This window comes from Anabas testudineus, chromosome 22 (assembly GCF_900324465.2).
Source record: "Anabas testudineus chromosome 22, fAnaTes1.2, whole genome shotgun sequence".
NCBI lineage: Eukaryota > Metazoa > Chordata > Actinopteri > Anabantiformes > Anabantidae > Anabas > Anabas testudineus.
The window spans coordinates 3,156,646-3,182,057 of record NC_046630.1 but is presented as its reverse complement, the minus strand read 5'-3'; the positions used below and the strand labels follow the sequence as shown (position 1 = coordinate 3,182,057).

Genomic DNA, 25,412 nt, shown 5'->3' with positions numbered 1-25,412 from the left:
GAACCACTGCACAACATTTGTATCCCGACTAAAGTGTCATAAAACAAAAAGTCCTGGGACAAAATGGCTGCAGACGTACCTAATTGGGATTAGCAGTATCATAACCAGAGGGAAGATCATCTTCATGTACGGTATCGGATACATGCCAAACGTACACAGCACCAGCAACTGCATCATCTGCAGGAAGGTGAAGTAGTGGATCTTCCTCTGGGGCACTTTGCGGATGTAGTGGGTAGGCGGGTAAGACGTCTGCAGGAGGTGAAAGGATCAGGACAGATTAAAACACAATCTTCCCCCGAGGTTCTTTTCCTCCCTGTCCTCTGCTCTCCTGCAGTCTCACAGGGAAGTGGACAGTAAGTGCACTCCGAGTTTTTAGATCATAAATAACATTTAGCTTTCACTGGATGCTTTCTTACAAACTAAATAAAGTGTATTTATGAGCATGTGGAATCTCCTGTGTGGACGTGAGAGGTTGCTGATATTACTTTAAACCTGCTGCTCTCACAGAGATTATTATTACTCCAATCTAACTGTGGCTGCAACAAAAAGACAAACTCATCTCTCCTAATCTGCTGTCAGATATGGATCTTTTCAATAGCAAAGATCCACCTTTTATCTTTTTGCCAACAATGCTATGTCACAATCTTGTTTACGACCTGAAATTATTTTGGGAACAGGATTAATCTGGAGGGTTCCAAAATAAAATCTGGAGTTTCTGTCTGATTACACAAAATAAACGTCATGGTGGATATGGTGATATTTGAATTTGCAAATGAGAGAGAAATAAAAGAAAACATACATATATACGGTCTGGCTTCCTTCTTTATATAACTGGATCATCCTGTCTCGAAATTGTTGACTTTATATTACAGATATTCTGAATTGTTATGTTGTACAACAGAATTCTATACTGTCAATGTGTAAATCTTATTTCTTTTATTGAGATTGTTTGAAGTGAGCTGGACTCGTCTGCTGGGAATGTGGCATCACAGCAGCAGACAAGAAGGATTGTGACAAACTCATTAGAAACGAAAGCTCTGTTTCTGGGTCTGGTCTGGGGTCCAGAGACGGTGGGAGACCAAAGAATGAACTGAACTGTTCACCATTATGGACAAACTCTCCCACCCCCCTAACAGTGTGTTTTATATTGTTTTTAAAAAGTGACCTATCTCGTCCATTTGGGGGCGCTGGTGTGTGAGGTTGCCAATAACAGAGGAAAATGGTTTAACTCTTCATAGAGACAGTAGGTAGAATGTAGTAGAAGGTTAACTCGGACACAGGGTAGAAACAGAACAGACATTCCTGTAGATTTGCTTTTGAGCTGCTCTGTCTGATTCACTAAAGCTCATCCACCTGATGCTCTGAGAAGCTTATAAGAAACAAAAAATGTATATTTGCAAATATTATTTAATTCAGGTCTGCTCCTCCAGCTCTGGGCATCCAGTCAAACGTTTGATCTGAGGATCCCTGTCACTGACATATGGGATCATGCACGCACACACACACGCTCTCTTTCTCACCTGCTCTTTGAGGAGGAGAGCCATGCGGTCGCACATCTGGTTTCCGTCGATGGAGGTGAGGGCAATATAGAGGAAGAGGCCATACAGGACAGGTTTGGGGATCCACTGCAGAGGGACGGGCAGCAGCAGCACCGACACACCGATGAAGATGTTGGCAGCAAGAGATGTCAGCCGGGTCTCCTTCACCTGGACGATACTGAGAGGAAACAAACAGCACATGAACACACACAATAACACAAACGAATGGTTACTGGAAAGCACACAATAGTTTTACACAATGCAACAGGCATTTTTTCTGGGATTTTCTTATCAGTGTACTTGCACATTTTTATTTGTGAATTTTCTAGATTAAATTTCCAGAGTTTAACTGACCTGGACTAAAAAATAATGTTAATTTCTGCATGAATACATAATTAATAAATATCATTAACAGTTTTATTTCCTGGTATTGACCATAAGCTCCCAAGGAGTCTTGTATACGTGCTTAAATGTAATCTTATTTAATGGTCCTCCCGTTCACTGTGTGTGTGGTTTCCTAAGCTGAGCTGCTGTGAAGCTCAATTCTCCTCTCTCTGCTTCTGCCAAACAACATTTGGAGTGCTGTGGTCGACACTCTGCTCTAAGCTGACTAATCAGCAGTTGGTGATAGTGAAGAGTAAAATTAGATTTTATCTTTCTAATAAAGTGCATGTATCTTAGATCACAACTCATGGAACACGAGGGGCTGCATGAATCCAGACACCGCTTAAACCTAGAAGATATTTTGCTTTTGATTTGCTTCTCTCCCCTCCATGATTTGCACATTTTCTATAGTATCTCATTGAGTCTTCTCATTGATGGCCATCTCTATGCATCACACTTGACTACTTAAGTAACCCTGTATATATGCTAACTGCACTTGTGCACATATCCTTGTGGCCAGAATGATGAACTTAATCCTCTCATCTCTTAAAAACTCTCTCACCTCTTCTCCCTGGAAAGAAAATGGTTAGTGACATAGTAATCAAGCAATCAGAGAAGCGCAGGATACAGTAGCCTGCAACACAAATTACAGTCACCACACGCTCTGAAGACGACCTTTAATTGAGCTTCTGATTAGCGCCAGCAGAGAGGCGCCGGGTAACTCACGTCTCATAAAGGTGCCCCCCCTCTACGCGCTGCTCCACGAAAGCCAGCTGCCGCACATGGAGGGTGGAGTGCGGGAAGGCAGCGTGCATCCAGGGCAGCCCCATTAACGACATCAGTATGTTAATGAGCCCAGAGAGCATCAGGTCCCAGTGATACGCTGTGCCCTTCAGCAACCTGAAAAGCAACACAGCGGTTACATGCTGCAGCACAGTCAATAGCCAACTGCAGTACAACTGAGTAAACGACCACCTCTCACCTAAACTCACACAAACAAATCAAAATATACGCACTTCCAGTTGTACATAAAGATTTGTGAATGCAAATGTTCACTGCTGCTGATTTGATTTCTGAAGACCTTACACACGGAGAGCATTCAACACCATTGTTACCCTCCCCAGGAGTTAAAGAAGTCTAAAGGGCTCATAAACTTTTAAGCACCACTGCAAACATGCTTAATTATGCACACAAAGAACATTTGCATATTTGGAAACCAACATTAAGAAGTGAACACACACTCTTACATAAATACAAAGGGCATAATTCTCCTAGGGTTAGCAGAGTCCTTTAACACAACCTGAAAAAACCTTCATATGTTTCACAAATTCTTCTCTTTCCACACACACACACACACACACACACACACACACACACACACACACACACACACAAAAAAAATTCACATAGTACAATCACTCATGTTCTCATCCAGATAAAAACATAGGTCAACATAAGTTTCCAGGAACCTGCAGGTGATCATTGATGATCAGCTGAGTTTCCTGCCGATTTTCCCTTTTCACCATCAGAAAGATCAGACCCTACAACACAAGTCATTGTTCAGACTCTGGTTATATCTCAGCTTGACTACTGCAGCATCTTACTGACGGAGTCACCAGCTGCACCATCAAACCCTTCTCTCTCCAGAGCACAGTGAGTAAGAGGGATTGAAGACCAGGATGACCAGGATTTGTGGTCCCCTCATCCCAAAAGATCCAAAATAAAACCTTTCAGTTTTGTGGTTCTTACGATGGTGGAATGAGCTGCTCACCTGTCTCACTCTCAATTTCTCTGAATCATTCTCTGTACTTTCTGTCTTTCTCTGCATTTAAATAATTTCTTAGCACTTAAAAAAGAAAAACAATCTTGCCCTTCAACCCCAGCTCTTCTTAGAGCACTTTACTTTAAAGTTTGTTTCCTTGGATTAGATACTTTGCTTGCGTTGTACCTAACTTGTAAGTTGCTTTGAAAAAAAAAGTCAAATAACTAAATGTAAATGTAAATCATAATAAAATCAAATCAGGTTTTATTGGTTAACAACTGAGAATCTTTGCACGTCTTGGTTTTAAGTTTGTTAAGTCTATATTTATTTGCTTGATGATGACAGATGCAATCAAAGACCTGTGCAGGTGGAAAAAGACAAAAAGGTTCCAAAATATCTAAATTCATGACAAATAATAAAAACAAATCAAAATGTCAAGCAAATAAAGGACTGCACTAGATAAAAGCATCAAAAGAGAAAAACAGGAACTGAAATAGCCACAAGTTTTAGTAGCTTTTGTCCTTTTGTTAGCGACACATGAAGTGGTTGAGATGCAGTGAGCGTGAAATACAACAAACTTTATTTATGAACCTTTTAATTGGTGCTACAGCACTTACCGATAATAGCAGTTTTCAAATTCGATTTTATTATGGTTGGATTGTTTTGTGTTTAGTAAATAAGTCACGATAAAACACTTCATAAAACAATATCAAAGTAGTATTGAACAGGTCAATACACTTGAAAATCTTTTTTTTCCTCCTCGTTCGGAACAGACATTTCGAACCAATTAATTTCTGTCCATCAAATGTGGCTTCAGATTCCATCATTTTAAGTTTTCACTCTAGGGCTGGTTGCTGGTTGATGGCTCAAAATTGATCTGTCCAATGCAAATTCAGAGGAAATGGGGTAAAATCGCAGCATTGTGTTTTGGCTCTGAGGCTTCTTCGGAGCTCCCTGACTGTGACGATTTGACTCAGATGTCAAGTTTCTGGCTCAGTTCATCTGCCTTCCCCAACAGACCGGCAAATATCCTGTTCCAGCAAATCCTAAAGTAGTGTCATAGCATCCCTAAAGGATCTTGGTGGCTTTTTGAAGGGTCACGGGAAAAGTTTAAATAAGATACAACCACACCACTTGGAAGACATGCATAAAAATGAACATCCCTGACTTCACTCTCACTGTTATGATCCTATCTTCACTGTACAGTACAGTTTTATGCATGGAGTCCTTTAAAATAGAGACAGATGATGACATTAATGGCTTGTAAAACTCTTCTAGGTGTATCTGAGCGGTACCTGTTCTCTGGTGCGTTGGTCAGCGAGACCACAATATTCTGGTCGATGAAGATGAGGAGGGCCAAGAGGAAACCGAGCCCCATAGCACTGACGACGTTCATGGCTGACAGTCGCTCAAATGGAGCCACATTGAAGATGGGCCGGTCATGAACTTTAAAAACTGGAACTGTTCCAAAGAAAAAAAAAAACAGTCATAAGTTTAATTTCACATCAACATCATCTCATGACTAAAGCTACATGTTTCTATCTCTGTGATACTGGTCATTAACATATGATGATAATGTTCCACTACATCTACAAATGTCCACAACAGATTCTGTCTTTAATAACTAATAACTATAACTGTTGTGGCTTTTACACCAATAATCATTTTCTGTGAGTATCTGTCTTCTCTTTTATTTGAGTGCAGCATATCTCATTTAGGGCCACATCCTCTCAAATGCCGCAGAATTAAGTGCAGTTGGTTAAATTTAGGAAGAAATGACAATATAATAATGGGTCTATTATATTATGACTTCCTGTCTCTGGAGGTAAAGGAAGAGAAAATTGGCCAGGCACTTAAATTTGAATTTATTTGAGGGTTTGGCGCTGGTCGCTGTGCTTCTGTTTCGACCCCCTGAGAACAGCTGCTGCCTTGGCAACAATGAATGGAGACTCAAAATAATGCTAAACGATGGAGGATAAAAACTGAAAACCTCCAGAGTGTTTTGGCCTGATCCTTGATTATTGAACATGAAAAAACAATAAAGGCACCACATAAGGTAGGTCTCACAGTTTAACAGCCTGTCTAGCGAGTACATGTACATGTACGTAGTAACAATGACTGTTTACAATGATGTGTATTTAGGTTTTTTTTTATATCTATTGAAATGTTGCAAACATTTATTTCATTTCAAGTAAGTTCAGATTCATGCTTCACACGCAGATGTCAGAAACAAACCCCTGTTTCTCTTCTCAGTTACATTTGCCCCAGTTAACAGCAGATCATCACAATTGCTAATCACTTCATTATTCATTAAAACGCTGTGAGAGAGCTTCTTCATGAGGAAGACTGTATTAGTTTGCACTGATTGTAGACGGGTGCACCTACAGTCATAAACTTCCATTAAGGTGTGTATGCCTGATCCACGGTTCCTAAAGTGTAACGTCTGTTCATTTTCCCCATAGGCAGAGCTGGGGACACGAAACCCTCCTAAATGAATCATTAGTGCAAAAGCACCAGGGTACTTGATAAACACTCGTGGGTACAGGCCTTAAGTCAACTACAAATCCAAATGTGTATTAGATCCGAATATGAAATGACTAAGCTTTAAATTCTGCTCCATGTATTGCTGACGGTGAGATGAAACTAATGATCACACTTTTCAGGGACAAATAATATAATCAGCAGCGTAAATCAATTAAATTGTTGGTTCATTGAAGTGAACTGGACACCAGTAACATCTGTGGCTCAGAAGGTGCTCATTAGATCATTCGTTAATCACAGGGACAGATCATGGTTCACTCACTGACAGATATCCTTGACAGAGACAGTGAACCCAAACTGCTTCTGATGGAAGGTCGCGTTGTCGTCAGTGTGTGACTGTGTTTGTGAGGGAGGGAGCGATGCATTTTTTATTTGTAATTGTGGTTAAAGTGAATTTGTTACAGCTGTAGTTTGTCTCAATGTCAAAGGTCAGTGGGTATTTAGTATTTAGTGCCACTCATCATACTCACTGGCCAAAAAATGTATTAATGAAAAGTGATAATTATATATATTATACAGTGGCAAGGAAAAGTATGTGAACCTTTGGGATTTTCATGGTTTTCTGCATTAGTTTGTCATAAAATGTGATCTGAGCTTCATCTAAGTCAAGAGTATTAACAAATAAAATAATGAATAAAGCTAATTGGAGTCAGGTGTTTGGAGGTGTGAACTAGAGCAACTTGAACTGACAAAAAACACTTTAACTTTTTGAGTTCGCTCAGCAGAAGAATGTGCTTATGTGAGCCATGTCTCAGCAAAGGGAGCTTTTATTAATTAATGACTGGTCAGACAATAATTAATACCATGGGTTCACATACTTTTTCCACTATTATTAAGAGTTTTTTTTGGTTGGTTTTATGGTTAATAAAGACATGAACGATCTGTATTTTTGTGGAACTTTATATTTGTTAATACTCTTGACTTAGATAAAGATCAGATCATGTTTTATGACAAATTAATGCAGAAAACTATGACAGGAAAATGTTAACTTGAAAATACTGTTGAAAAGTGTTTGTGTGTTTTACACTAAAGTCATCCAACATGTTAAAAATTTAATGTAACCCTGCACAGCATTTGTTTCCTTTTAGAATCAGCCACTCTGATTTAAACCTGACAATTGCATCATAAAAACAGGCTGTTATAATGTGAAGATGTAGTACCTGAGGTCCCTAAGACCTTAAATAAGTTTTGCATGTTTTACAGGTTGCTGCAGCCTTAAAGATGCACTCTGTGATCAGACTGTATCATTTTATTTAGTATGAAAAACTGAAATGCTCTCTCTACAGCTAAGTGTTCAGTGAAGCAACAAATAATACTCACGCTCAATGTCACTGAAAAGGTAGGAGCCGATGAAGGAGAACAAGAGCACTGAGATCGGCAGGGCACAGTCCGACAGCACTTCCCTCACTTTGGCATGCAGGAATGGGCTGAAAGAGAGAGAGAGGGAGCCGGAGATAGGAGAGGAGGTGAGCCGGGAGAGACAAATAATAGAGGAATACAATTACTGTGGACAAGACAAGGACAATGGCTGCAATCCTGACACTGGTTAAGTACCTTGGTCCGCCTTTTGCTTACACAATTTAATCCGTCTCTGAGGTTGATTTGATTACTCGGAGCAATCAGAAGTAGAATATTAAAGCTTATTAAATCACAGACAGGAACAGAGGCTTCGACAGAAAAGAGAGCTTTGTAAGAGCCTGTCTGAAAAGTTCCCCCAAGCTCGGTCACTCCTGACAATCTTTAGAGTCAAGACCCTACTCAGCAGTATTCATCCTGCCGGCTGTTCCCGTCCGAGCACAGTTTAAACTTCTCCAGTGATTTATTTTAAAGAGTGCTGCAGCGCCGCACTGCTGTACATACCTCCTTTTAAACTGGTAGAGGGTGTATCCCATCCATAATGTCCCGAGCATCAGCAGCAGGCAGAGGACAGGTCTCTCCCGTGTGCACTGGATAAGGGATTCGGGCAAAGCATTTAGCGCCAACCCAGCTGCCACCTCGCTTCTATTTCTCCCCAACAGGTCTCCACCCTGAGGGAAGCCCTCTATGCTTTTGTTGGCCAACGTTGGGGCGTGATAGTATCTCTGAAAGACTGAAGCACATCCACAGTTTTCAGTTAGGCAGGGGAAACACCATGAGAAACCAAAGAAAACTAGAACACTAACTTTCATGGCATGGTCAGTAGGTGAACTGAAACTCTAAAATCTGATCTATCTCAACCTCTTTTGTCAGTATTATCATGATATTTATGCTCCCTGGACAATAAATTCTAGTGGCACTGGTGACCCCTTGACATTTACTCTAATATGAGATAAATGTGTGGTTTTGATTCATCATTAAATTGGGTTATTCATAATGGTGTAGTGAGAATAACTCAAGCCAGCAGTAATTAGTACATCTTCCAGTTTAGCAAATTTTATCTTAAACTAAAACTGTGAACATGAAAAACATCATAATTGTCAAAGATCAGCTTGTTTAAGTTGTTACTGTAAAAAAGCTTTAAGCGTCTACACGACTGTTCTTTAAAACAGTTACACAGGCAAAATGCTTGGTTTGGTAAAATGTTGGTTAAAGACAAATGTGCATCAGGACCCATGAATTCTACAAGAGAACTGGAAGAGACAGAGCTTCATAAAAATGAGACAGGCCTCAGCTGTTTTAAATAAGAGTTGCACAAAAGTAGAAATAAAACTCTGAGAGCTGCATGTTGCTCAATCTGCAGGTTTTATTTTTTATCTAATTAGGAGAAAGTTATGCAACAGAGAAGTTGTACAGGAAACAGGATGTATTCATTCATGATACTGGGAAATATTTTGGATGAATAGTGTCAAACTAAATGGCAGAGGTTAATGTTATGCTAATAGCATATGAGCTCGGAGCGTATTTTACAAATGGCTTCTGAAAATTGAACTACTGTACTGGCAATCTCCAAAACAGGACAACATCACATTCAAATTAAATTACAGTCTGCTATCATCATCTCATTTTTTGGAAATTAAATTGTGTAAAATATTTATGATACACTATGATGAAGTGCAGTAGAGGTGGTATAAATATGGCCGGACTGATTAATTTAGTACACAGTATCTTTCTCAGTCGGCTTCCACACAGCAAAAAAAGAAATTATGTGTATTAGTTGTACTATCTACTTTCTAGAGGGCTCTGTTTTTTAATCCTGGCTTGATGAATACAGATTTATTAGGTTTTATTGAGGGTTTACCTGCAAAGGTTTTGAATGAGAAAGCCCAGCTGTTATTAGACTGACTGACTAATCCTTTGAGTCTTGGTTGTGTCAGATTTTCTTTGTTGGTTTTATGATTTATTTTCAGGGAATTAAAATGCATTCAAAAACATGATTTGTCCTTTTAATAAGCACTGAATATTAGGAGATCCTTATGCATGACTGCATTTATCTTCCGGAGGAGAAAGAAACTGGGAAAATATTTGAGAGTTTTTAATTAAATGGACAAAATAATTAGTTGAAGAGATCTTCTGACTATCAGTTAACAAAGGATTCTTCAACAGAGGAGGGCCATTCTAATTAATGAGATAGTCACTTAAATTATAATCTCAAAGAATGTGCAATAAAAATAATAATTAGAAGCTTTTGGAGATTGATTTTTTGTGTTAAAAATAAGACACCAGCTTGAGGCTGAGGCTGAACTAGAACTGGGGGCTGATCTGACACCAGGTCCAATGCTACGCTATTTATTAGTATATGCCTCTTTTGTACACTAGAAAATAAAATAATAAAAAAAAGAGTCATTTGTTGTGTGTTTTGAACTGACTTTTCACTGTGCCTTTCACTGCATCAACCACAAACGCAATGGAAATGAACAGGGCAATGACCTCCTCTGTTGACCTGGAAAAACACAGAAAAATTACATAAGTCAATAAAGGTTATTGCAGCACTAAACCAAAATATCTACAAAAGAAAGACACAGACTGTAAAATGTTGGTAAAAAGAAAAGGTTAAAATGGCCAAAATAAATAAATAAAATGAATTTATAATAAATAGAAAATGTAATGTTACTGAATTTTTCACAAAAATATAAATTAGCTATTGTTCACAGTATTTGTACTGTTGTGTAGTGACCTTGAATACAAAACCTAAGACAAATAGAACTAGATGCAGATATATTAAAATACTGCGATGCAGAGCTGCAACAATTAGTTGATGTGTCAATTATCCAATTAATAGGAAATTAATGGAATGATTGTTTAGGCAATTTAATATACTTGCTGATTAGTGACATGGTTCAGCTTCCTTCCTTTTACTGAACATTTTATACTGTGTTTGTGTTCCTATTTTACCTCCTGGTATACTTTCCTTTCAGAGTTTAGTTGAGAAAAGCAGAGCATATGAAGAGTTCTAACACTGTATCTGTTGGTGTTGGCTAAAGGGACTTTAAAAAAGGAAGCCAGAAGGCAGGATCTAAAACTGTGGGGTTGTCACACAGACTGGACTCTGCTGTCTTTGTTGTATGAAAACACACACACTTGCTGTTGCGTGCCAGCAATTTTGCTGCAGACACAGTCATGACCACCCAATTTAAAACATACGTCTGTTTGACAGAGAGGGAAGCACGGCAACAGATGAAAGAAAATGTAGGAACTGATTCAGTAAATTGGATTGTGATGAAAAGAAAACAAAGTGTGTTCAATTTTAAAGTGTGCATGTGTGAGAAATACCTTTTGAAGAGCTTCATGAGCAGGCTGACATTAAAGATGCCTCCCAGGATGAGGAAGAGGCAGTTCCACAGACCGATGCAGGCATAGAAAGCTGGGAAGTCAAGGTTGTAGTCGTCGCAGATTCCTCGGATCACTGTGAATTTGCATGTGTACACAGACGCACAGATAAAAAAATACTGTACGAGAGCACTCATTATGAAAACGTGTTAAATTTAAGAAGCTGAACAAACTCCTCATATGGCTCTAATAAAAATTCATTTGTGTGTAAGAAATTTCATGTGATCAACAATCAAACAATAAGGGGGGCACATGTGAATGTTGATTTAATTAATAAATAAAAAACAAGTGGTTAATAACAAACACAAAATCACAGAACAGACTATTTCTGTCACTGCTCTGAATGAAAGACTCACTGAAACCAGGAAAAACTAACACATTTCAATCAAACACGAAAAGGACAAAGACCTGCAGTGCATTTGTTAAAACTCCAAGAATTACGTTAAAATCTTGAGCAGATTTGTGCGCAGATGAGTTACAGCTTTACAAACAAGCCATTGTTCTGTTCAGACACGCTGCTGGAAACCTACTATAATTATCTCCATGAGAATGTGTTTAGCACAATTCTAACCCATTTGCTTCAAAGACCATCGCACCACAAACACAACAAACAGCTCTGATATTAAAACTACATCTTGGCAGCAGAGTCAGTGCTTTTCCTCATCACTGCCCCATTCTGCAGCTTCCAGCCGTCAAGATCGTTTAAATTTCAACCAACACAACACTGCTGTTGGGTAAAAACCATATAACAGTTTATGTACTGTTGTCTCTCTGGACTGAATATAAAGTTTACATGTTTGTGTCTGCGATGAGTGAGTTTCCTGGCCCGTGGGCTCACGAAACCAGCCATTACATAACTCTAGGGAGAAAAAAAAAACGTCATTCCTGAAAAACATTTTTGGACGTTTGTGCTTCTTGCTCAACTGAAGTACAACGCACATTAGTGGCATACAGTGGCAAGAAAAAGTATGTGAACCTGTTGAAATTTCATGGTTTTCTGCATTAATTTGTCATAAAATGTGATCTGATCTCCATCTAAATCAAGAGTATTAACAAATATAATGTGCCTAAAATAATAAAACAAAAAAATCTGATCTTTCATGTCTATTGAGAACAACTATAAAAACCTCATAGTATGCGAACCCTTGGAATTAACAACCTGATTTTGTTTTTCTGAAGCCATTCTGTTACGTGTTTCGTATCATTTTCCTGTTGCATCACCAAATTTCTGCAGTTTCAGCTGACGTACAGACATTTTCACATTATCCTGAAACATTTTTGATAAACTAGGTAATTCATCTTCCCTCAATCACTCCAAGTTAGCCAGGCCCTGATGCAGCTAAGCAGGCCCAAATCATGATGTTTCTTCCACCATACTTTACAGTTGGGATGATGCTTGTTCAATGTTTTACCTACTGTAGACTCATGAACACAGATGTAATCCAGTTCCAATGAGGCCTTCAAATCTTTGTCTGTCTCTCTGGGTTGTTTCTTTACCTCACTGATGAGTGTTTGTTGTGCTCTTGGGGTCATTTTGACTAGACCTCCACTTCTTGGTGGAGTAGCCACAGTCGCAAAGTGTCTCCATTAATAGACTGTTTCACTGTAGACTGATGAATTTCTAAAGTCTTGACTTAGATGAAGATCAGATTACATTTTATGACGAATTAATGCCATGAAAACTTCACATACTTTTTCTCTTGTGAGAAAAAACAGTAATAGTGATGTTTTCTGGTAAAAGAAAGAGCAGACGAGGATGGAGTTCCTAGCTGCTCTACATGGCTGGGTGCCTCCTTTTTTTTATTTTTGACGTAATCTTCTTAGTACTCCTCCCACCCACAGCCTCTTCTCCCAAATCAGCCATCGGCAGAAACTGTGAGAAGATTTGTGTATTTTGCCGGAGCTGAGCTGAGTGAAATAGCGGAAGCTTACCGCTGATGAAGATGGCGAGCGGGGCTGTGGTTAGAGGGATGACTAGAGGAGAGCCGGCGAACAACGAGTAGATGACCCCACCGATGCTCTGCCCGATGATAGTCTTCCGAACGTCTGGGCAGAGGGGACACACATGGAGAGGTTTTGAAAAGAAATTCTGATTAATGTGCTTTTATTTCTGCTGGTTTGTAGAGGTGAACAGAAGCTGATGCAAACCATTAATTAATTTTCCAACTAGAGAATTAGTTAATAAGAGGCAAACATTTATTTTTAAAGCTACATTTATCAATATATTTACATACATCATTCACACTGACCTAGAGAAATGAACTCTAGAGCTTTTCTCAATTTACCTAAATAACAACTATTTATTTACAGTCAGCCTGCAGACATTTGAGGATTCATAACAAGGACCTCCAAAGTCAAAGCCTGAAAAATAAATGTTGTCAAGCAAAGAGAATGAATGCCAGCATAGGAGCACCACAGGGAACTGTCCTCTTCACTCTTCACTTTCAGTACGAACACCGAGTCCTGTCCTCTGCAGAAGTTCTCAAATGACTTAGTTTTCTTTGGGATCTCCTTCTTCTGGCATTATTAAAATATCTATTTATCTATCTAGTTGTATATTGAAAGTCTTTAAATGCCATTGAGCTCTGAGTGCTTTAGGAAAATGAATGACCTACACTATATAAAGTCCCTGAATGCCTCACCAGAGCTGAAGCTGATGCTGTTGCTACGCCTTCCACATAGTCATAGTGCAGCTTTCTTAATGGAAAGCCTGCAGACAAAGCAAGTGAGCCTCTTACGAAGTGGGAGGCGAGAGGCCGGTGGGCAGAGGGTGGTGCTGGTTTTGGTGGTGCGGCTCAGGAAGACCGTGACACTGTGACCTTGGACATTTGTGTCACAGTTTAAACTTTAGCTTTGGGACCATTACGTCCTTACAACATTATGTGCACAGTGAAGTAAACTGGTATTTTTTTGTTTCAGTGAGAGAAAAGAGGATATTTTTGCAGAAATAATAAACGTGGAGTTTCCAGTCTCTGTCTCTGTGAAAGGTGGACACGTGTTTTCATTTCATGTGCTCATACCAATCTCGCCACGTGTGCTCTCATCATTGAGGGAGCCAAAAGCAATGGCAGGGAGGAGGATGGCGATGTAGAGGAAGATGGCTGTGGTCATGTACTTCAGCAGAGTTTTATTACTGCCAACTATACCTGAGGGGAGACAAACACAAACACATGAGTCATATTCACCTCGTAATGGAGCAGAGGAGGCTCAATGCTTTAATTTTAAAATGACACAAATATTAACAGAGTTCATCATTCAGTGCCTCGATAACGTGAAACGTCCAGCATGTTACAGTGAAATGACTGCGATCCATCAGTGTGTAAGAGAAGTTATCACTTAACTCATTTTGGAATTAAATCCTCTAATTGGGCTCTAATGTGATCACAATGAATTTGGTCCTGTGACCTTCATCAGATGATCATTATCTGATGAAACTCGCATGACAGAAATATCTGGATATGTGAAAGCAGTGAAAGAGGGCAGCTGAGGTGAAGAACAGAGCATAGAAAATCCTAACTGTACTCTGCTAAGTCTTTTTTTTACAAGGTCAACTGAGTCAATTATTCTGGTTTAATTAAGATTCTAAAACAAAGCCCTTTGAATCCTTTCCAGGCAGGTACACAAGCATCTCTGCCAGCAGCTGTAACAATGAACTGGGTGTTTGTTTTTTTGTTTTTTGTGAACAAGACCAAACTTTAAAGGTCAAGTAGCATGTGTACAGTTGGTTGACTGGGGACAGAATCCCTTCCACACGACAAAGAGTATGATTTGTTCAGTGTGCTGAGAGTGCAGTGGGAATGCACAACAATATTGTACATATTGGACATATGGGAACATATGAGAGCAGTAAGACGTCTGAGACAGTCATCTTAGCAGAAGGACAGCCTAGATGTGACACAGATGCAGCGCAGATGTATCTCAGGCAAAGGGTGACAGACAAATGAGGAGCTGCCAGAGGCACCCCGGTGTGGCATAATAAGGAGGATGATTCACTTTCACTACAAGTCCAGGTCCAGCCTACCATCTGTGAAGTCAGAGGGGTAGAAAGGCAGTCGGCGGCAGAAGTCCTCATAAATCCCTCGGCCGGCTTTGAAGAAATCTTTACACTGTGGGCAGAGGGGAAAAGGTGAGATTTTCAACAAGGACAGAGAGTTTCACTGATGCATAGTAACTAAAAATAAGATCAATTTCAGTCCAACCTGTGCCACACTGAAAAGAAAAACCAGGAATTTGCCGCGGTAGACTTTGGCAGTGTGCCCCAAACACAGACAAAGGAAGTAAAGGCCAATACAGCTTTGACACTTGTGTCACATGCAGCTAATAAGTGACACAGCTGCATGTTTTTCTTTTGTTATAGCAAACACTGGGGTGCGAGTTTTATAGTGTCGTCTGTTTCTCATGATCGAAGAGAGATGGAACTAGGTCCTGATGACATTTGATTTGTGCAATAGAAAAAAGGCCAAAAGAAAACAGATTAAACAAGATGAAATGTGCAAAGCAGGTGTGAAAGTAGACGCAATAGTGTCTTTGGTGATGAATACCTAAATAGTAGAGGTGTAATGATTTTGTAAAATCTGTAGGTTTTTATGTTGTTCAGTTTTTTCGGCACAAGGACCTGTCAAAAAGTGAATGACCTACACTTTGGACTGTCACTGAATGCAGCACACTATAGCAGCAGCTGATACTCCAGACACAGTTGTATGTTGTTAGTGCAAAGTCCGCTCAACAACGAGACATATGCGATTTCTGGGATGTAGGATCTAATTTCATATGAGAGGAAGATGGGATGTCTCCAACAGGCTGCAGTTCAAACCCTGGCCTACTGGTGGCGCTGCCTGATACTGCAAGTACTGCTTTCATGGGCTATAGAGGGAATTTGAACTCCACCTTTGTCTGATGACCTGACAAAAGCCACAAGATTGACCAAAACGTGTTGGTCTAACAATGAAGTTGTTTGATATACTCAAAGAGCTGCTGCAGTTTTGACAAGAAAGACCACAAAGTTATTTCTTTATCGATGCACAGTGTTGTTGATAAGTTTCCATTTTGCTCTTAGCTTTTGTCGGGTGACCTCTAAAAACTATCAACAGCGTAACAAGCCTGAGGCTGTACCTGACTCTGAATGTTCTTTTCTTCTGCACTCCGCTGTGGACAATGACACATTTACATGATGATTTATGTGTTTAGTTGATGTGAATCACAACATTTAACAAGGTAGTCCCAGAAAATCTTAAACTGCTTGATACAAAACAAAGTTGGCAGAGCTGGATTTAGATGTGCATTTAATAAAGATCCATGTGTCCTCAGAATGATCAAGAATGACAGAAAGATGACAGCAACAGGGAGGGATAGAGGATTTAGTGTATATTTAGAGAAGTCAGGAGAAGGATGTTGGGAAAGAGCGACGAGATTTAAAGTGAGACATGAATTACTCCTTAAAAACAGGAGGTTAAAACAGATCTGGAGCAAATGTGCAGTCCTGACGGAGCTTATTAAGTAAATTATCCAATTATCCAATGTTTCATTTTCTTGCACACAGGATTATGCAATTAAATCGCACGGGTGACAGGGGAGGTGCGTATGAGCAGAAAAGCCATAGAGAAAATCATTCCTGCTTCATTTGTCATCGTAAAGTGTTTTGACAGTTTTTGGCAGAACAAAGCAATTTACTCCAACGTAAACAACATGGAAACAAACAACAGAATCAGCATTTCCTTCTTCTCTCTGAGCAGACTGGCCACTTTTATGAAGCCACACATGCTTGTTCAACTAGGACTGTTCATCCATTAAATCCCTATACATCATGGAATCATTTATTATTACAAGGGAGCCTGTGTGCATCTTCTGTGAGTGTGTGTGAGGCCTGATCACCAGCTTTTGGCTCAGGTTCGATAAACAAAAGTCTCCGAGAGGAATTACTGTCCACCTGTTTGCCATTCGTTCGGAGCAGTCGACAGAATGAGGCAACGGGAAGGAAAAACATAAAAACACAATAATGACTTGGTCTTGTTTTTTAAAGTATATGAAAGTAGCAGCGCTCTTTTGGGTGGTCTGGCGTCAATTTTAAATTCAGAGGAAGGTTGAACAGGCGGGTGGTCTCTCTTTCCCTGTTCCTCTCTGCCTCATTTTTTGTTTCCTCTTGATTTTACCTGCTTCATACCCCTAGTTTCCATCCCTTCTCTCCCCTTTCCCTCTATCTGTCTCTCGCTATATATCTCTGTTTCACTGAGTGGCACTGGGCCTTTCAATCCCTGGCATAAACACCTAACAAAATCCTCTGCTATAAAAAAAAACACAAGGGGATATGTCTGGGAGCCCTGGCCTGTCAACGGCAACATTAGGAGGAGATGTAGGTCCGTGGCATTGAACAGAGCCCCTCTGGAGGCGTGTGTTAATGTGTGTGTGTGTTCACATGCACGTGTAGCTAAGGGGTGAAGAGTCCTGACAGGACTGTGAGAGATGTAAGGTCATTTACCCACTGAGGAGGCCTGGCAGGAGTTGATGCTGATTGATTAGAGGGAGAGAAGAGATGGAAGAGTCAAGCCAGTCGAGCGAGGAGAGGAGGAGGAGGAGGAAGAGGAGGAGGAAGTCGGGAGTTAGAAAGGGAGGAAGAGATGCAATAGTGTAAAAAAAATGTGTTTCTCTGAGTAGAAATGAGATGAGGAAAAATAAGTTTAAGGTAAAGGAGGAAGATGAGAATGAGAAGCCTAACACTAACCTCTGGATAAAGCTATCATATGATTACATGCATCACAACGTGAGGAAATGTGCCTGATCACCTAACACTGAAAGGCTGCACACATGGGATATGCAGCTCACACACATATACACATGCTGCTGCCCACCTTGAGCGGTTTGTGACTGCGAGGGTCGGTCTCTTCCTTCCCCAGGGCCGTGGGCTGCTGGTTGACTGCAGTAAGCTGTTGTCTCTGGAACACCAATGCCTCCTTAAACTCCTCCTGGGTCTTTGTCTCCAGCAGCTTCTGCCTGAAGGAGATGTCAGAAAAGAGGGTGGCAAACGTACGGCCGAGCTCCATCGCTGTCTTGGTGCTTTTCTGTGGGAGAGCATGTGGAAATGGTGGAATATTAAATCTGTTGTTAAGATTTACATACTGCACTTCATACCACACTGATTGAAGTTTTGTTCTGTGAGGCAGGTCGAGTTGGGAGTTTTGGAGCCTCTTTTTTTTTTAACAATACCACATCTGCTACAAATAATGTTGTCACAAAGTGCAACAGAGTGATGGGAATATTGTTCTGGCAGGCTCTGCAACAGAGTAATGCCAGGGAAGGCTTGTTAGCCAGGTGGTGATGATACCAACATAGCCAGGCTCAGCGCATACAGCAGCAGCAGCTGCAGCAAACAGAATAACTCAAGCCTTTAAGCTTTTTCACAGTGGTAACTGAATTTCAACCGGAGTTGAAAGAGCTGAGAGAATGGATCTTGATTAATCTGCAGGCTCTCTTATTGTGTAAAGGCACGGGATCTTCCCAACCTTCAGTCACTGTCTGTAGACTGTAGGTTTGAGAGGAAGCCTTAAAGGGACAAGTCCTCAAATATCTCAATTATTACTATTAAATCTCACCAACCAACAGCCAGACATTCTGATGATGATACTAGGAGAAGTCAGTGAAAACCACCTATGCTATTTAACAACATATAACAATGCAGGACATGTCTCAGTGAAAAAACATTTTAATAGAAAGCCATCCCATCTGGGTTCAGTGCTAATCCATGTAGTAGACGCCTCAGCAGATAAATAACCTGTTAGTGGCACTACAGAAAAAGTCGGGGGATGTTCAGATTCAGTAGGCCTCATCCTCTGGGGAACACAAAAGCCTGTACCAAATTGCATGGTCCGTTTTGGACCCAGTAGCCGACTGACTTTGCCATTTCTAGTCTGAGCACTGGTAATGCATTTTAGTCCTCTGTGGGGGACAAGGGTCCCTCTCCTGCATTTCAATAACCGTGTAGCCTACAGTGTTGAAACATCTAACCCTTTGTAAAGGACACCCTGGCCTTTGCAGTGATATATCATTTATATGGTGTCTAATACAGGAGTTCTGGCTTTTCTAAAAATACTGGCATCAAGAGGGTTAGTGATTAAAAATAAGAAGCTGTCTCAGGTAAATAAAAGGTTTTTATGCAGTGTGGTAGATAGGGACCATATTCACCATTACCAGGTTATGTTTGTATTTCTTCTTGGTGATGACACATATTCTCTAGCCATATAGAGCCTTTATCTATTTCTGGTTGTTCATTTGTCATTTTGCATCTACTGTAAAGTCATTTCCATGCCAATGTGTGATTAGTTTTTTAATAAAATTGATTAATAATGTAGTAGATGCTAAATGCTAAGCTAAAATGTAAAACCTTCTTTTATTTGATTGCATTTTAGTCTGTTTCTTTCTTCTTTGTTTCATAAAAAAAACAAAACTGTTAACAGTGACATGTTTTATGAGTCTGAGGAGTTGATACCAAGACAAGTTGCAAAATAGTAGAAGCATAAGTTGTCTTGACATGTTTTTCCTGTGACTCCGGGTGTGCACTGCACTTCATAATCACAGTAGTCATAGTCTGTAGTATTATAATAGTATAATAGTCAAAAGACACAATTTCAATGGAGGATCTATTTAAGTTTGGAAGGTCACTAGTTTGATTAACTAACGACTCGGAAAATGTGAGAGTAGAAAGTGAGTAACACTTCAGGTCAGCATCTCTAACCAGCAAAAGAGGCAGACGGCTTTCTCACTAACTCTCATTGAATGTGTTGATAGGTGCTTTCACCGATCAACACCAGTTTGTTCAACTCAGAGAATGAGAAACAGAGCGTTTTTGAAGAAAGGTCATGTCTGTTCAGCACATTCACTCTGAATACAGAAAAAAAGGAAAAAACCCACAAATGCTGTAAAGCTCTCTAAATGGGAGGTGATGGAACTGGTCCACCCTTACACACACTAAATTACATACATTTGCCAACCAAAGGAACTCCTATTATCATTATCATTATTCCCCTTCAAAGATTTGTTCTTGTAGAAGCAGTCACCATCAAGGATAATTGAGATATAATGGTGCTTTATATTTACTTGGGGCTTAGATTAGTTTCTAAGAATGCTATTAGTGGTTGTGATTGCTGCCTGTAAGACTGGCAAGAAGGGCACTGAAGAGAGGCACCAACATACAAGAAGGTTCAAGGGGAAAAAGAACTAAACCAAACAAAAACAAACAGAAAATATGACACAGTTAGCTGAGGGATTGCTGATCACACCCCTGGAGGTTCCACAGTTTGATGATGCGTTGGGGAACGTGGTGTGCTCGGATGCTAAAGGAAGAACTATGAAGAAATCCAATTTTTTTAAACAGGAGGGTGGCTGAGGAACGGGTAGGGTAGGGTAACAATCAGACTGAGATCTGGAGACAGGAGAGTGATGTGTGGCTGTGCATGTGTGTGTGCACAGGTGCTTGTGTTGAATCTGTGCAAAATGCAGCAGTGAAGACAGGAAGGTTGAGTGGTTGGATGGGAAGTAGAAAGAGTTCATGTTTTGATGGGAGGAAAGGGTATTACAGGGTATGTGGCACTCTCCATCGGCCTCAGCGAGCTCTTCAAAGCTGAAGCAAACAGCAATCCTGCACACAAGGGTGACCCTAAAGGTCCCTCCAACAGGACACTCATGCCCACACAAGACACTGAGAGGCTCTTGGACTTAATTCAGTTCAGCAGACATTTGGCAGGTTACAGTCATTTTAGAGCTCCAGTATTTCTGCATCATTATAGATATTTTAACATGCTAAAATAAAAAAAATCAATGTGGTAGCACATTCCCTTAAAATGAAAAGTCAACACTCTTAGAAATGTATTTTAGAAATTACATTTTTGTTATAGCGTGTGTCTTATGGAGAAGAATAGATAATAAAAAACACTGCAAATTATACCTTAAAACAACAGTTTGCAACCAAAACATTCTGTTGTTTAACCATTTATTCTTTCATTAAGACTTTATCTGTGGCACATATTCAGCAGCTCATTAGTGTGTTATTCACATTTGTCTTCTTACTTTAAATTGGAGAAAAACATTCTCTGAGCAGGATCTCATTCTCTGCAACGCAGCCATCAGTGGCTTCTTGCAGTAGGATACAACATCTTTTAATGTGGTGCTGGAGCATAAAATGCTGCAGAAGAACTGCTTGAACCAATTTGGGCGTTTTGGGGTAAAGATATGCACAAGCAGAATATGGTGATCATTATACATTGTATGGTTTCATCCATCTCAGTCATAGCTAACTGTGACTGAGACAGAGCAGACTAATTCTATTAATGCTTAACTGTTGAATTGAATATACAGATAGTTATAAACACAGTAGCAGAAGGCAGAGATGGAGGGTATGCTAATGGAAGTGCAGTGAAAAAATATTCACCCTCCTCCTGATTTCTTCTCTTTTTGTGTGGATCACTTGCTAAAGTGTTACAGATCGTCAGACAAAATCTAACATAAAACAAGAACCAAACGAGTGATCTAACACCAACTGGGTCTGTGGGGAAAAAGTTCTCTATCTACAAATGGAAAAGACCTGAGACAATCGTGAAACTTCCCAGAAGTGGTTGACAATCCAAAATCAATCAGAGAGCACAGCAACAAGTCATCTCTGAAGTCATAAAAGATTCAAGCGAAACATCCAAGCAACTGCAGGTTTCTCTCACCTCAATAAAGGTCAGTTATGATTACTGCACCATCCGATAAACACTGGGCAGAAATGGCATCCGTGGGAGACAGACACGGCAAAAGTTAGAGCTAACTCAGAAGAATATTAAGGCCTGAATCCTGTCACTACACACCTAGATGAACCTCAGACCTTTTGGGAGAATGTTTTATGGTCTGATGAATCAATAGTTGCATCTGGCACAAACCAAAGACAGCATGCTTTTTATGAAGGTGCACTGCAATGTTGCAAGGATGCTTTGCTGCTTTAGGGCTTGGGCGACTTCCTATAATTGAGGTAAACATAAATCATGAGAGCCAAAGGAGAACGTCAGGTCACTGGTCTCTGAGAAGTGCAACTGGGTGAGATTATACAGCAGTAATGACCCCAAGAATAACATGCACTGGTTATAGATTTCTAATCTTTGACAGATAGGTCACTTTTTTATAAACAAAAGGCAAAAACAACCCGTCCTCAGTCGCTCATATCACACGTGTAACAATATATCTTCACAAGAACAACTGGCAGCGTGTGGGTCATAAGACAAAGACCAGTCTCCATAGAGCCCACACTTAATGATTTTCTCTGCTGGCTGTCAGAACCAACTGACCCTGTCCAACTAGGTCTGACCAGTCGTCACGACCAAATCACATTCACAGTCAGCTGTTCAGCTTAGTGTGTGTGTGTGTGTGTGTGTATGTGTGTTCGCCTTGAGTCAACTATTCAATGGCTCAAAAGGAATAAGATTAAAGTTTTGAAGTGGTCTAGACAAAGTCCGGAGCTGAACTATCAAGTTCAGGGGCTGATTACTTTTCCACATTGGTGATGAACTCTAAATTGTGAATGTGAGTGTGAATCTCTATATGTCAGTTCTGAGATAGACTGGAGACCTGTGCAGAGAGCAGCTCTCACGCAGCGACAGCTGGGACTGACTCCAGCACTCCTGCCAGCTTCAACGGGAGAAAGTGATAAAGATAATGGACGGATGAATTTTTTATTTCCTGTTTGTTTTATGTGAGATTTAGTTTGAATATCAGCACTGTACTGTCATGTTATGGTGAGTAGAATTAAAATACAAGTTTTACTAAAAGAATTAATACATGAAATGAACAGAAAGAGATGTTTTTGCATTTTGAGTCAGAGAAGAGTGTAATACAGTAGGACTGTAGTTAACAGCTGGAATTCAGCTGACAGAAATAGAACAAGATAAAAGCATGAAATATGAACAAATGTTGTAACAAATATGAGGCTCTACAAATGCCACTGTAATCCACCAAAGACAGATAAATCCTTCATATGATCTCCTCCCTGTGGGGGCGGCAGTTACCATTTTGAGTGGGGCCAGTATCAGGATGACATAGCGAACCTCGCAGCAGTTCTCCCCCCAGTTCTGCGGCCTCTCCAGACGGGAGATGCACACGTGACGCCTCTGGAGATGCTTCACGTTACAGCTGGAGCAGAGAGGGAGAAGGAAGAGGTTTTATAAATGTCAACGCTTCACCTCACCGGGAGTGCCCTTCATTTCCATAGATTAACCTCTTTCTCTGCCGCAACAGTTAGACAGTATTCAAATGTGCTCGCTGAGTCTGTGATGACTTGTACACACTTGTATGCACACATCTACCCACATGTTGATGCACGCATACTTACACACTGCAGAAACACACACAAGTTCCCTACATTCTTCAAATCAGAAAAATTATTTTAGCAGGGTTATAGTTATAGTGAGATTATTATTGTTCTTATTTGTCTTGCACTTATCTGAAGTGTGAGCACTGCATCAGCACATGTCCTATAGGGCTAAAAATATTAAGTTTAATATTGATTATTACAGTTTCTAGCAGCTTGTTTTGTCAACACTATTTTTCCTTTGCAAAATGCAAAGAAATAATCAATTAGCAAAACTATTTCTTTTAATTAGCACACAAACACAACATGTTTATGACTTACAGGATGCAGAGCCAGGACTGCTGGTACTGGACCCCGGTCGCAGTGGCTGTCACCCCCTGAATCGTCTCTGACAGCAGGTGGACTGTAGGGCAAAGGTCAGAGGTCAAACACTATGGCTGGCGCAGATGATGATTATGACACACACTCATGTTCCACTATATACAACTCTTCTTTTCTGTGTGGGCATTACTGTAGCTGACGTAGGGAACCCAAAACGTATAGTCTTTCTGAATTTAAATTAAAGCTGGCACTGGTGTTGTTAGTTTAGCCTTCGAGTGGCAGTCCAATGGCTAAAATGCTCAATAGACATGTGGCGCCTTATCTGCTGTGCCAAGTCTTTCAATATGAAATCTACATCAGAAGCGTCTAACGAGCTCTCCTTCTGTTTTAGACAGTGATGTGAGTCTGCACTGTGTGCAAACACAAGCTAATAACGATGTCCGTCCAACCCCAGAAAACACCAACGCACAAGTTAGAAAAAAATCCAACACATTTCATTATGCTGCCGTGTTTACATAGTACAAATCATTAAACATGGGCATCTAGGGGTGCAGCTGAAGCCAGCTTGTTGCCTCCTAATAAGAGGAATCTCCCTTCCGACTTCTCACGCTAAGAGTGATGAATAACAGTGTTTTGGGGGAGATTCTTCAGCAGCCCCGACTATCCCCAACCCCTTAAGAAGATTGCGTGCTTTGGTTTGCTTGGCTTGTCCTCTTTGACTCATCAGTACCGAGCAAATTACAGGGTGGAAATGTTTTGTATCGTAAGCAGTGGGGAAGATGATTTCCATATCATTCTGATTTTGTCTGCCCGTGGTTTCTCTCCTTCTGTCTGTCTTTGTCTTTCTCTCCATCACTCTCCTTTTCTCTCTCTGCCATGCCGTCTCATCAATAAAGTATCCTCCATTCATGCCAGAAAATGATGGGCGTCACCATGACAACAGTATCACAGTGCTCAAGGAGTGAGAGAACCAGGAAGAGAGAAGGGGAGGGGGGGCAGAGAGACAGAGAAATAAGATAGAGAGAGCATGTAGATAAAGAGTAAGAGGGGAAGGAAGGATGAAAATAAGCCTGGAGAGAAAGAAAATGACAAGGAGGAAAAAAAAAGCTGGCATGTGGGGAAGAAGAGGAGAAATAAGGGAGGCAGAGAGAGAAAGAGGAGGCAAACAGGAAGAGAGAACAAGGAGGAGGAGACATGCCGAGAGAGAGAATGAAACTGAGAGGGAAGAAGGAAGCAAAAGAAATGGAGGCAAAGAAGAAGCAGAGGAATGAAATAACAAAAAACAAACCAAAGAACGTGACAAACAAGATGGAAAACGAGAGTGAGACGAGACAAAAGGCGAACGAGAGGGCAGAGACACAAAAAAGTGAAGGAGATGGACTGGGATTCAATTTGATTAATAGCAGCGAGTCTGACAGCCATGTAATAATCAAAAACCTTCCCAATTTCTCATTGACGTCAGCAAAGAGAAGAGGAGAGAGAGAGAGGGACAGATAGAGATATGGAAACAGCATAAAAGACAGATTAAATGATAACCAGAGGAGAGAAAGGGGACAAAGAGGAAGGACATGGAGGTTAGAGGAGAAAACAGGGACACACAAAGACAGAGAGAGGAAGAAGACGTGAGTGCTGAGGTTGTAGTGGTCTTCCATACCAACAGACTGTTGCACCGTGGGCGGCCAGTACCACCTAAAAGAATCAAACCGCTAACAAGGCTCCTAACACTGACAGAGACGATTTCAACAGCCAGAGCACAACACGAACCCTGTCGTTTTAAAGGTCTGTCTGCAGA

General features: G+C 40.5%; 1 protein-coding gene across 3 annotated transcripts in view; it reads right to left on the bottom strand.

Moving 5' to 3' along the window:
* Positions 1–25,412, bottom strand: part of slc4a11 (solute carrier family 4 member 11) — a 69,642-nt gene that overhangs the window by 3,379 nt on the left and 40,851 nt on the right. For all 3 annotated transcript variants that reach the window (XM_026339635.1, XM_026339637.1, XM_026339636.1), the window contains 14 exons: positions 23,621–23,702; positions 22,998–23,121; positions 17,817–18,026; positions 14,993–15,077; positions 13,992–14,117; positions 12,904–13,017; positions 10,915–11,047; positions 10,011–10,084; positions 8,086–8,314; positions 7,546–7,652; positions 4,980–5,145; positions 2,649–2,822; positions 1,521–1,716; positions 80–249 (listed from right to left, as the gene is read on the bottom strand). In XM_026339635.1, the coding sequence (XP_026195420.1) occupies positions 80–249; positions 1,521–1,716; positions 2,649–2,822; positions 4,980–5,145; positions 7,546–7,652; positions 8,086–8,314; positions 10,011–10,084; positions 10,915–11,047; positions 12,904–13,017; positions 13,992–14,117; positions 14,993–15,077; positions 17,817–18,026; positions 22,998–23,121; positions 23,621–23,702 (1,990 nt within the window). The remainder of the gene's footprint in view (positions 1–79; positions 250–1,520; positions 1,717–2,648; positions 2,823–4,979; positions 5,146–7,545; positions 7,653–8,085; positions 8,315–10,010; positions 10,085–10,914; positions 11,048–12,903; positions 13,018–13,991; positions 14,118–14,992; positions 15,078–17,816; positions 18,027–22,997; positions 23,122–23,620; positions 23,703–25,412) is intronic.